This window comes from Petromyzon marinus, chromosome 3 (genome assembly GCF_048934315.1).
Source record: "Petromyzon marinus isolate PM22_M1 ecotype Great Lakes invasive population chromosome 3, UKy_Petmar_22M1.pri1.0, whole genome shotgun sequence".
Classification (NCBI taxonomy): Eukaryota; Metazoa; Chordata; class Hyperoartia; order Petromyzontiformes; family Petromyzontidae; genus Petromyzon; species Petromyzon marinus.
This window is the reverse complement of record NC_133669.1, coordinates 9921546-9935580: the sequence shown is the minus strand read 5'-3', so window position 1 is coordinate 9935580 and position 14035 is coordinate 9921546. Positions and strand designations below refer to the sequence as shown.

General features: G+C 48.1%; 1 protein-coding gene across 2 annotated transcripts in view; it reads right to left on the bottom strand.

Moving 5' to 3' along the window:
• Positions 1–14035, bottom strand: part of LOC116953285 (protocadherin-16-like) — an 81850-nt gene that overhangs the window by 34510 nt on the left and 33305 nt on the right. For both annotated transcript variants that reach the window (XM_032973358.2, XM_032973366.2), the window contains exons 11-15: positions 8539–8803; positions 6671–7010; positions 6233–6424; positions 4668–5470; positions 316–492 (exon numbers count right to left, since the gene is read on the bottom strand). In XM_032973358.2, coding sequence (XP_032829249.2) covers positions 316–492; positions 4668–5470; positions 6233–6424; positions 6671–7010; positions 8539–8803 — 1777 coding nt within the window. The remainder of the gene's footprint in view (positions 1–315; positions 493–4667; positions 5471–6232; positions 6425–6670; positions 7011–8538; positions 8804–14035) is intronic.

Here is a 14035-nt window from a genome sequence, read left to right as displayed (position 1 = left end):
ATGCTGTGCACCAACCAATACACTACCACTCCCCACCTCACCTATGCATGCATTTGATGCTTGGAAGGGACAAAAACACACACAGGTTTAAACAAACCTCAACAGTGTGGGGCCAATTCAGTTAGGTCTTATGCTTCAGGCTGCAGGTCAAGGACTAATCGTTAGGCTTGACATGGACAAGCCTTCATCCAGCTGTATATGTAACATGGGTAATGATGATGATTTCATGACGATGGACACCAAGAGCTGTTTTCATTGCGCTCTTGCCCGTCCAGGCCTCTGTACGCGGATCACACTGTCGGGTTTGTGTCGCACCGCGTGTCGGGTGGACGTGGAAGGAGACGTGGGCCCCGGTTGGCGACGGCCCACAGGCTGCGGGGGACTCGACATGCTCGACGGCGAAGGAGACCCAGCCGCCGAGACCGGAGTCGGAGTCGCTGGCGCTCACCATGCCCACCAGGGAGCCCGGCTCCCCGCCAGCAGCGCTGTCACCTTTAACGTCAACCAACGCACGTGATTACTACCATGATTATGACTGTCACCACCATCGCCACCACAATTAGCAGCATCGCCACTCGCGCTCACCGCCCTCCACCATGAGAGCACCCGAGTCCGCGACACCAGTGTTAACATAAACATAACCAACATCTTGATTTAAAGCTTTCGTGACTGCAGTAATTCATATTCTTAGTTTTTTCGGTAAAGTCACGTTGAAGAGAAACAACAAAATAACAAAATATATATAAAACAATAAAAAATTCTCACGACGTTTCGACCATAACTCAAACGGTCATCATCAGGTGTGTCGGTTTGCATAAATTTATTTTGAAAACGGCATATTTATTTATTTATATATATATAAAAATAACGTTTGCGTCACGCGCAACGATTGGCTGTTTGCCAGGACTAGTCCATCTATTTTTTGAAAAGAGGAGGGGGGAGACGAAATTTGTTTTTATGTATGCTGTCTGAAAGCCACTGTAAGCGTGAACAATCAATCAAGAACTGAAATGATTTATCAAATCTTTCCAATGATTGCTAAGATAGAATCCATCTTCTCGGTTGAAATTGTCTCTGTGTTTGTATATGTGGATAGCCTCATGAACGAATCTCTCATGGAAGCCAGATGGCTTACAAAGAACCTCCGTCTTGGAAAAGTCAATGGCATGTGAGCCTACTGAATTAGAACAATGATCTGCTACGGCCGAGGTGTTGGTCCTACCGTGTTTAAGGTCTGCTTTATGTTCACGAATGCGGTCCGAGATATGGCGTTTGGTTTCTCCAATGTAACTACTACCACAGAGGCAACTTAGTTTGTAGACACCAGGGTATTGTATGTCCGGAATCACATCTTTTACAGACGGAACCAGATCACGGATTTTATGTAATGTGTTGAAACGGACCTGGATCTTGTGTTTATTCAAGATTTTGGAGATCTTTTTTGTGATCCCAGCAATGTAGGGTAAAGTGATGGTTTTGAAAGGCTCCTCAAGAGAGTTCTTCTTCATGGTTTGAGTGATAGCTTTGCGGATTGTATAGTCGGAGTAACCATTAGCCCTAAGAACTTGGTGTACGTGCTTGAGTTCACTGCTTATGTGTTCCTGGTCGGATATGCATCGGGCTCTATGATACAGAGTCTTGATGAGAGAATTCTTCTGTGATGGATGGTGGTGGGAATCCGGTTTCAGATAAGCATCCGTATGGGTAGCTTTCCTGTAGACAGAGTGGCTCATTGAACCATCAGGTCTCTTTTTAATTAGGACATCCAAAAAAGGTATCTTGCCATCTATTTCGACTTCCATGGTAAATCTGATGGCTGGGTGTATGGAATTGATGTGGTCGAAGAATTGGTCTAGAGCAGGCCGGCCATGTGGCCAGATGACAAAAGTGTCATCCACGTACCTCTTCCATAAGGTTGGGCGCAGAGTGGCAGTCTGGATGGCGTCAGTCTCAAATTTATCCATGAAAATGTTAGGAAAACCTGATTTCCAAATTTAACCTCCTCTTCAACAAAAGACCGGACCCACACACCAAAAAGTTAGACGTTAATAAAGTCGTAATTAATCGCAGTAACAGTTCTATTTCCGATGGTCTGAAATCCGTTTTAGCTAAAGGTCTAAACTTTGCAGTCACACCTAAACACATACCAGTTAATGATATAATTGCCCAAGTAGACGTTGCTCTCAGGGGCCTGGGTCACATCGCTGCAGACGTAGCAAGATCTGAAATCACTGCAACCCTCAAAAACGCTAAGATGCCTGCTAGCAACCTCAGCAAAGATGAGCGTTTTGAATTATATAAATTAAAAAAGAGGAATGATATTGTAGTTCTCTCAGCTGAAAAAGGCAATGCTACTGTTATCATGGATAAAATAGAATACAACAACAAAATTAAAGAATTACTCGACGATGGTAGTTATACAAAAATAAAAAGAGATCCCACCAACAGCCTCGTCACACAAACCAACAAAATAATTTCTGATTCAACCGCATTAATTGATCAATCTAAACAGTTTTCATTGAAACCTTCTGCTGCCAGGCCACCAAGATTATACGGCTTACCAAAAATACATAAAGTTGATACACCTCTTCGTCCCATAGTCTCTACTATCAGCTCCCCCACCTACAAACTAGCTCGTTTTTTGTCTGAAATCCTGCGTCCTTTCACTGGAAAGACCACCTCTGCGGTACAAAATTCTACTCACCTGGTATCAACAATCAAGGGTATTTCCCTGTCCCCAGACGACCTGCTTGTCAGTTTTGATGTAGTTTCCTTATTCACCAAGGTTCCTGTACCTGACACCATTGCAATCATTGAAGACTTGGTTCATCAAGGACTAAACACTGAGGTACCCCCCCTGGTGAGACACTGTTTAACCAATACATACTTCACTTGGAATGGAACTTTCTACAAACAAACTGAGGGCACCCCAATGGGCTCCCCCCTTTCTCCAGTTATAGCTAACATTTTCATGGATAAATTTGAGACTGACGCCATCCAGACTGCCACTCTGCGCCCAACCTTATGGAAGAGGTACGTGGATGACACTTTTGTCATCTGGCCACATGGCCGGCCTGCTCTAGACCAATTCTTCGACCACATCAATTCCATACACCCAGCCATCAGATTTACCATGGAAGTCGAAATAGATGGCAAGATACCTTTTTTGGATGTCCTAATTAAAAAGAGACCTGATGGTTCAATGAGCCACTCTGTCTACAGGAAAGCTACCCATACGGATGCTTATCTGAAACCGGATTCCCACCACCATCCATCACAGAAGAATTCTCTCATCAAGACTCTGTATCATAGAGCCCGATGCATATCCGACCAGGAACACATAAGCAGTGAACTCAAGCACGTACACCAAGCTCTTAGGGCTAATGGTTACTCCGACTATACAATCCGCAAAGCTATCACTCAAACCATGAAGAAGAACCCTCTTGAGGAGCCTTTCAAAACCATCACTTTACCCTACATTGCTGGGATCACAAAAAAGATCTCCAAAATCTTGAATAAACACAAGATCCAGGTCCGTTTCAACACATTACATAAAATCCGTGATCTGGTTCCGTCTGTAAAAGATGTGATTCCGGACATACAATACCCTGGTGTCTACAAACTAAGTTGCCTCTGTGGTAGTAGTTACATTGGAGAAACCAAACGCCATATCTCGGACCGCATTCGTGAACATAAAGCAGACCTTAAACACGGTAGGACCAACACCTCGGCCGTAGCAGATCATTGTTCTAATTCAGTAGGCTCACATGCCATTGACTTTTCCAAGACGGAGGTTCTTTGTAAGCCATCTGGCTTCCATGAGAGATTCGTTCATGAGGCTATCCACATATACAAACACAGAGACAATTTCAACCGAGAAGATGGATTCTATCTTAGCAATCATTGGAAAGATTTGATAAATCATTTCAGTTCTTGATTGATTGTTCACGCTTACAGTGGCTTTCAGACAGCATACATAAAAACAAATTTCGTCTCCCCCCTCCTCTTTTCAAAAAATAGATGGACTAGTCCTGGCAAACAGCCAATCGTTGCGCGTGACGCAAACGTTATTTTTATATATATATATAAATAAATATGCCGTTTTCAAAATAAATTTATGCAAACCGACACACCTGATGATGACCGTTTGAGTTATGGTCGAAACGTCGTGAGAATTTTTTATTGTTTTATATATATTTTGTTATTTTGTTGTTTCTCTTCAACGTGACTTTACCGAAAAAACTAAGAATATGAATATAACCAACATCCTTATGATTCCTCCAATCATTACCCCACATCATCATAATCGTCGTTGTCATCTTCACGAAGACCACCGGCAGCAACACCATGAGCTCTACCGCCATTTCACCGATACAAGCATCACCACCACAACCTTCTTAACCATAATCATCCTGATCACCATCATCACCATCATCAACACTGTTAACAACAAAAGTACTAACTATGGCACCATCATCAATAGCATCACGGGAACCATACACTCTAAAGTCTGTACAGACAGGTCAGCCACTCAATTTTGAATTCGCCAACTACTGGCCACTGCTTCACCCCAAAGGCCGGGATAATCTCCAGACAATCCACCAACCCTAACCTCCATGGGGCTACATTCGGCCGCCCTGGCACGGACACCGGCCGCACGCACTCACCTCCTGAGTCGTTCTCGAGGACAGTAAAGAAGTAGTCGTCCCTTGCGGGTACGGGCGAGTGGTTATTGTCATCCGTAATGGACACCAGTATGCGGGCGGTCGCCATGATGTCCGGTTCCGCGCCGGCGCGGTGGCGCCGCCGGTGGCGATGCGGGGAGGAGGAGAGGAGCGGCCACACCGTCGGGGATGAGGGGATGAGTGGGACGAGCCGTGCCACCAACGTGAGGGTGAGCGTGGGAGACTGCTCGCGGTCGAGCCTGCACCGCGTCGTCACGCGCCCAGTGCGAGCGTCCACCCGGAAGCAGGACCACGACGATGATGACGATGATGAGGAAGGGGTAGCAGCATCGTCGGGGGCGAGGCTATAGTGCACCCCCCACTGCTCGTGCGTCGTGCCGTTGCCGCCTGAGCTGCGAGCTTCCACTCCCAACCGCAAACCTGCTCCGCTTCTACTCCCGGATTCAAATCCGGTTCCTGTTTTAGATCCGGATACAGATCCGGTCGCGACATCCGATCCAATTCCGCCCGCCGTTCCAATCTCGATTCCAGTCCCGGTTGTGGTCTGGGTTCCGGACGCGGTCGCGGGCGCCGGTGAGAAAGGCGTGAACGCGCGGAGCGTCACCACGTGCGTTCCGGGCGTGGCGCCTTCCGGCACTGAGGCGCGGATCTCGGGAGTCGGGAAGAAGAGCGAGGGGAGGATGGGAGTCGACCCCGGCGGCGTCGGTTCCACGGAGACGGTGACGTGCAGCGAGGACGACAGCGCAGGGGAGCCCCTGTCCTGAGCCACAACCTCGAATGCGAATCTGCGGGGACAGCAAAATGGGACAAGCGCACGAAGGAGTTTGATTTATGGAGTCTGGGATCGCAAGACACCACCGGTGATTCGTAGGCATGGAACGACTCATTCGCCAGGCGGTGATTTGACAAATCATCACAATTGAGGGTTATGATCCGATTAATTTTTACTGTCTCATTTGCATAGTTTCTACTTTTTTTGTGTCTCGTTTGGTAAGTTTATTTTCTGATTTAATGGCAGAATATAATTTGCATACCGTTTTTATTAATTATAAACAAACAACTCTCACGTCCAAGATTTGTGATGATATATTTTAGTTATTGCTTTACTAATTGGAATTAAATTGTTATTTTGTCAGGTGATAAAAAAATATCCACTAGCAAACAGCGCATCACCCTATGATAGAGTGCAGCCCAGGAAAATGATGCCACATTATGTATGTATGTAACATATTTAGCCAATGTAGCCAACAATACTGTTAATCGGAGGTGCAATTAGCATGGCTAGCTAAAACATTAGAGGTAGGGGGGTGTGTGGAGGGGAGTAGAGTGAGATGAGTAGAGATATAGGCAGGGGTGAATCCATCGAGGATCTTGAAAATGATGTGACCTTAAAATTGATCCGAGATTGGATTTGGTGCCAATATTACAGTCAACGCATGAGAGCGCAAGTCATCTGAGAAAAGCTGCCCCATGTGACACACGCCGATGACTCGGAGAACTGGCAAAACTTCGGTTGGCGTGAACACGGTGTTCTCCGGTAGCCTCACCGTGCCCCAGGAGCCAGGGCGGATGGGGCGACGGTGATGACCCCGGACCGCGGCTCCACCAGGAAGCGACCGTCAGCACCGCGCAGCGAGTACCACACGGAGCCGTGCTTCCCCGCGTCCTCATCGTGTGCCACCGCCACCAACACCACCACCGCCGTCACCGCTGAACCACCGCCACCGCCGCCGCCACCACTGGGCAGCAACCACAATCACGCGGCCACGATAACCATAATGTAACGACAACTGGTAAACAGGATGACCGCCTACGCCAGCACCACCACAGCAATAGTGATAGGCAGTGTTCAACCACAGCGAGCATTGACCGTCACTGACAAACCACCACCACTGGGCAGTCAGCACGATCACGGCCAAGACGACCACGGTAAACTAATAAACACGATTACTCTCGCCGCACATGCACCCTTTTGCTCCTCTTACCTCCTCGCCGCTCGAACATCAAAAGTGGGCGACTCGAGCCGCACGTCCACGTGGTCACTCGGGAAGCGCGGGGCGTTGTCATTGACGTCGAGAACTGTGACGCTTACGCTCGCCACCGCCTCCTCCTCGTTATTATCGTTATCCTCGTTATCGCCCTCGTCACCAGCAGGCCGAGCCGACCCAGGTCGGGGTCGGGATCGGGGTCGGGGACCGAGGAAGGAGGCACGCACGCGAGCGGAGATGTGCGGGTTCGACTCCCGGTCGAGGGGGGCGGCTGTGACGAGCAGGCCCGAGGTCGGATGCACGGAGAGGAATGGACCAGCGCCCCAGTACATCACGCCTAGAACACAAGGACAGGACACCGGTTGGGACCGGGGGACAGTGGGACACACAGAGACGGGGACATGGGACAGGGGGACATAGGACAAGGGGGCACAGCGACTCGGGGACAGGGTGATGAAATGTGTGGGGGAAAGAGAAAATGACAGAACATGTGGGATAAAATAGAGGTTATGGGACAAAGTGAAATGGAGAAATTAGGAAGAGGGGGAAAGAGAAACAAAGGGGATGTGGAGACATGAGACAAAGGGACATCGAGATTCAATACATGGGCACGGAAGTTGTACTTGTAACAATTCCTGTCTGCACAGTAGGTGCGCAAAAATGCATCAAATAATGTATTAAAGTGATTTTTTTACGTTTAAACTGCACACGCTGAAACGGACGTGCAAGGATAGATTATTTATGGTTAATGCAGTTTTTCGCAAATTATGTGCTAAATCTACAGTAAGGCCAATGGAGCAAGCAAAAACTGTATGAGACAGGAAAAAAACGAGACACAATACAGTATATGTGTGTATATGTATAAATGTGTATGTACAGTACTTATGTATATCTTGGTATGTATATCGCTGTGTGTGTGTGCGCGCATGTGAGCGAGCGACTGGGATGATCCTTTGCCCGGACCGCACTCTTTAAGAACGACTTAACCTCAGCCAACCGCCTCACACCGTCTGTTCCCATCTTAACCTCAGCCAACCACCCTGTGCCGTCTGTTCCTATCTGTTTGTGTGTGTGACTGTGTGCGTGTGTGTAAAAACATCGCCATTGTGGAGACAAAGGCGGTCGGGGGTGGTGGTGGCCACCCACCCTCTTGTGTGCCGTGCCGGCCTTCATAGGTGCTCACAAACAGCACTTGCCCCTACAGTTTGTTAAGTCTATATGGGGAATCTTTGTATTTTACTGTGTTACTGTGGGTGTGTATGACTCCAATCCTGGTAGCCCGAGTTCAGCTCACAGCCTTGGCTAATTTCAGTGGTGATTAAGTGAACAGGTTCTGGGACTCCCTTAGGTCGACTCAATCATAAATGAGTGCCTGGTATATAATGTGTAAACATCAGCACTTGGAAAACAAAGGCAGCCGGGCATGGAATTGGCTGCACCACACCCTTGTGTGCGATGATGACCTTAATAGACATTCGCAGACAGCGTGTCTGGCCCCAACAGTCTATAATGCTCAAAGGTAGGATCCATGTCCTACCTTTGAGTAGGACATGCATGCATGCGTCTGCGTGCGTACTTGTTTTAAGTTCAAATGTTCAACCTTCACCAACGTAAAGCCAAACTAAAGGTCCTTTATGATTATTACTAAGGTTCAATAACAATAAATCAGGCTCATACAGAACCAGACTAAGGCAGCCTTAGGATTATTTCTTATATATATAAAAAAAAAACTTTAGATATATTTTCCTGCGGGGTTTCATTCCATTCGCCACCCTCGGCGTTGCCCCGCAAGACCACGACGGTGAACAACTTCCACTCCGACGCTCTCCCAGCGAGCAGCGCACCACCCCGCTTCGCCGGCGTACCTGCGTGGGCACCGGTGCTGGTGACAGTGCCGATGGGCGTCCCCACGGGCGCGTCCTCGCGCACCGAGAACGAGAGACGCGGCCTCGCGAAGGTGACGCGGGGCCCCGGATCCGGGGATCCCGGGGCGCCCTGGGAACCCGGAGATCCTGGGGAGCCGCGGCGAGGGGGAGCCTCGGGTGAGGGGGACCCGCCGCGGGGTCGGGAGGGCCCCGCCGCGTCCCCCAGCAGAGACACGCGGACGCGAGTCTCCGAGAAGAGGCCTCCCTGAGAGATGCCGAAGCATAGAGACGGGGTTATGGAAGGGAAAAGGGGGATATATAAACGCAGACAAGAGGGCAGAGAGAGAGAGAGAGACGGGGAGACAAATACAGAGATGAACGGAAACATACGGACAGATACAGACAGAAACGTACGCACACAGAGAGATGGATACACAGAAACACAAAGATAAATAGACAAACACAGACAGAAGTAAGAATTCAGAGGAGAGAGAGAGCAACAGACACACAATGCAGACAGAGATTCATAGAGACATAAGCAAACACAGACACAGATACCGAGACACACATGCACAAATATTCTCACACATAAGCACACACATTGGCACATGTATAGAGAAATAGGGGCACAAATACAGAGACATACAAAGAAACAAACACAGAAACTCCCATACAAAGGCAAACCACAACACAAAAAGAGAAGGGGACCCACAAAGACAAAGGAAAACACACACAGAGGTTATGCCATTAACAATAGGAATAATATTAACACTGCTTAATTGATATCAATACGTGTAAACATAAATATATCCAAGCAGTTTTATTCACTCGCTGGCAAACACCAATCAGTATTTCAGCGAACCATGTTCAAAATGGAGTTGGGTTGACTGGAAAACATGGACGTCATCATTGTTACCACCACCATGAGCCACGATCACTGCCCTGCTGAATGAAGGCCTCCCAAAGCCGTTGCCATCTCACACCGGTAAGCGATGACCCAATCCACCTTGCCACTGCACGCGAGCTGATGTCATCGCTCCATCTCAGCAATTTTGTTAAGCACGGTTTGCTACGTACGGTCCAAAAGAAGTTCAACATGCATACATTGCGTGTCCCCTCGGGCCTGTTCCCTCCCTTTGCTGGAACCCATGGACATGTTCCACGACAACTCATAAGGAAGCCTATGGCAGAGCGTCACATAGGTTGGAACCCATGAACATGTTCCACGACAACTCATAAGGAAGCCTATGGCAGAGCGTCACATAGGTTACGGTCGAACCCGCCACCACAGATGAGAATCGAACCCGGAGTCGGCGTGGCTGCAGGGCGTGCGATAGCGGCGTTGCCATGACAACGACCTCCTCCCCCTGCCTGGTGCCACTCGCTCGCTCACACAGGACCCCTGTACGGGGGTCCCCCGAGTCTCCCACCCCGCTGTGAGACCAAGGGTCAAATGGTACACTCTTGCTGGTGGCAAACTTCCCCTGAGGGATACACGCACAATGATGAGGCGTGGCAGCGGCGACGCACGCCTGTGATCACGGCGCCCTCTCGACATTCTAAAATGAAGGCTGAAAACTTCATGCGTTAGCCAAATGAGACACGCAGAGAATACATTTCCTTAACATATTCGTCTCTCCAGATACAAAATACAATTATTTATTCCGCAACCATCAGCCCCCACCCCGCAACCCGGCCTTCTGGGCATGCATAATTTAAGCAGAATTTGCTTGAATTGAATCAATGCTGCTGAAATTATACACTCCCAGGGGTTGCATGAAAAAAATACTTACATTTCATGTGGAGAGACAAGTATGTATGGAGGCATATTTTTTTCGCATGCATTTTATTAGGGGCCGTCCATAAATGACGTCACGCGATTTATGACGATTATTTACCCCCCCCCCCCATCGTCACACGGCGTCACAAAAAGTCAGACCCCCCCCTCAAATATGACGTCACAAAGCTCTGCCCTCCTCCCCCCCAAAAATAAAAATGCTTCAAATCGCTTTAAACTATTGTGATTGTAGTGCGTATTTCATGTGGCGCTGCACTCTGATGTTGTAGGAGAAAGCATTTATTAAAAAGTCTATTTAATTAAGTAGAACGTGTTGTCTATATTCATTTAAAGTTGCGCATTTTGATGTGACGTCACATTTCTCAACCCCCCCCCAAGTGCGTGACGTCATTTATGGACGGCCGCTAACTTATATTCTCTACAAAGAAGCAAATTATCATTTTGTTTAAGCATTAGCTTTGTCCGTAACAGGGGGGGGGGGGGGGGCATGATAACGCTTGTGAAGTAAACCCAACATGAACCATTCTGTCGTATAAAGTTGCATTGCTATTCCAGCCAAACTGATCAAAGGGTTGCTCAGGACTCTAATTGGAGACACGAAGCAGAACCTAAAGGACTTTGCAAATATGCAAATTAATGTTTTCCCCTGATGGCTACTTATCTGCTTCTGTACCGCTAAATTTAATACTTCTGAAGGTTAACACATGTCGAAAAGGATTTGCAGAATACATGCTGCATTTGTACACGTACATATATGTGGTCATTATCAGTAGCCAATGCAGTTGTAACATTAAAAGTCAATCTCAACGTCTCTCCGCTCAAACGACCACGGAGATCCAACACTCATTTCAACGCATGGAGAGGCGCATGTTTGGATTTATCCTGACATATGAGAAGAGGGACACTTATTGTAGATAATATCCAAGTTAAAGACAACATATTGCCTGTTAATCGAGGGTCAGTGGGTTTGGGAAGGCCGCATCTTTCGAAGGAACGATGGCCGGTGGTGGCAGAAAAAATGACAGTGGCAGTCGAAAGAGGGAGCATGCCTGAGAGAACCACAACCACGGAGATGGAGCGATGAAATTAGCTCGTGCGCAGAAACTAGATGGGATTTTCGCATTGCAGGACTGTGAATAATGGTGACAGCCTGGTAAAAGCCTTCATCCAGCAGTGGCGGATAGACCATGGTGGATGATGTTGGATGAGGCATCTGATTTTCCAATTATTCGAGATCAAAAAGGAAGGGGATGTTTTTTCGACGTGTTTGTTTAAACATTAAAACACAAATTAAGCTTACAATGTAAATACAAACACACATGTATCAGCACACACACACATAGCTATACAAAATACACACAATGACAAACAACAGAGACACACAGAACAAAGATCCCCATTTAGCCTCATGGACCGTGGGGGCATTTGCCGTTAGCTATCACCAATTAAGGCAGTGCGGCACGTACAAGGGGGGTGGTGTGGACTGCCGCCACGCCTGGCCGCCTTTATATCCCCATTGCTGATGCTTAAACACCGCACCAGCTACTCCTTGAGGGAAAAGTGGATTATAGGGGAAGGTCAAGATAGGTTCAGGTACCACTCGTCACTGATGTTAGCCGTAGCTGGGAACCCAATGAATAATAGTGCAGAGTGGGAACAACTGCACCACCACCACCACCACATCTACCCGCGTACACTTACAAGCGTATACGCGTAAACAAAGGCAAGGATCCTCCGTGTAGCCTTCACATGCTACTGGGGTAAGTGCTGTTAGCGAGCACCTCTTTAGGCCGTCATGGTACATGAGAGGGTGGTGTGGTCTAATACACACGCACACACGCGGACACGCGCGCACGCGATGGCTGATGGCAGAGACGCGCGACTCCGTGAGCGGTGGTGTTGGCAGATGGTAATTGTGTGAGATTTTTGTGGAATCCCTAAAGAGACACAAAATTAAACCAGATCACAACGGCTTTACCCGAGCCGGCACTCACACTCGCGTAAGCGCGCAGTCATTGCACTCACGTGTACATGCTCATTAAACCTGCACTCACACACATGCACTCACGTGTACATGCTCATTAAACCTGCACTCACACACATGCACTCACGTGTACATGCTCATTAAACCTGCACTCACACACATGCACTCACGTGTACATGCTCATTAAACCTGCACTCACACACATGCACTCACGTGTACATTCTCATTAAACCTGCACTCACACACATGCACTCACGTGTACATGCTCATTAAACCTGCACTCACACACATGCACTCACGTGTACATGCTCATTAAACCTGCACTCACACACATACACTCACGTGTACATGCTCATTAAACCTGCACTCACACACATGCACTCACGTGTACATGCTCATTAAACCTGCACTCATACACATGCACTCACGTGTACATGCTCATTAAACCTGCACTCACACACATGCACTCACGTGTACATGCTCATATGTTCACTAAAAAACAACTCTTACATACTACACTCTCTCATATACATGCATGCACACACACACTTAATGCTCACGAAACACACTCGCACGGTCACAATTGTAGGTACTGATGCTTCCACACCCATAAATACACTAATTAAAGACAAAGAGACTCAAAAACACGCACACATCACAAGACACACACACACGCATGTTACACACTCATTAAACACACTGAACACTAACACACACTCAACCCACTTACGTGGTCACTTGACGTGTAAACACACAAACTTAACACTTGTACGTTTACACACTCACTAAAACTCACAAATACAAAGACCTCCGTATAGCCTTAACAGACTGTTGGGGCAAGTGCTGTTAGCGAGCACCTATGAAGGCTGGTAACGGTACACGAGGGGATGGGTGGCCAGCACCACGCCCGGCCGTCTTTGTCTCCCCAGTAGTGATGCTTACACACCGAACCAAGTACTCATTTGAGTCTCGGTTGACCGAGGGGAGGCCCAGGAAAGGTTCAAATAATTATCCCTGGTGTTGGCCGTGAGCGGGAATACGAACTCGGGTCGCCGGATTCATAGCGCAGTGCCCCAACCGCTACACCACCGCTCCCCACACTCGGGTGGTGTGGCCAAACTAAAACTCACGGACTCAAGTCACTGGTTCAGAAGTGGGATACATTAACAACTACTCCACCAATGTTACACGTGCGTAGAGGTAATGATCCCCTGCCTGGCCATGCAGACTGTTGTTAGCAGGCACCTATTCAGGCAGAAACACTATATATGGCATGTAAATACTCAAAGAACCCTCACACACGCAGATAAAGATCACCCGTATAGCCTTAACAGACTGCCCACGGCAAGTGCTGTTAACAAGCACCTGTGAAGGCCGGCACGGCACAAAGGTGGGCGGTGTAGCTAGCACCATGCCTGGCCGCCTTTGTCTCCCCGATGCTGATATTTGGCTGTGGCCATGAATGGAATCAAGCTCCAGGGGGTTCGGATTCGTAGCCACGTGCGGAACCCACTATGTCACAGCTTCCATCCAACACAAAGAACACACGCGCACAGGGCTGACACTAATGCACATTAGTGGCCCCGCTCTGGATTCAAACTCGTCTGCGTCTCCCGCCGTGGTATTGTTAACGCACGCAACAAATTTGCATTGAATACATTTCACAAAGCGCAACTGTTGAAGATCGATAACAAACCAATCAATCATTCAATCAG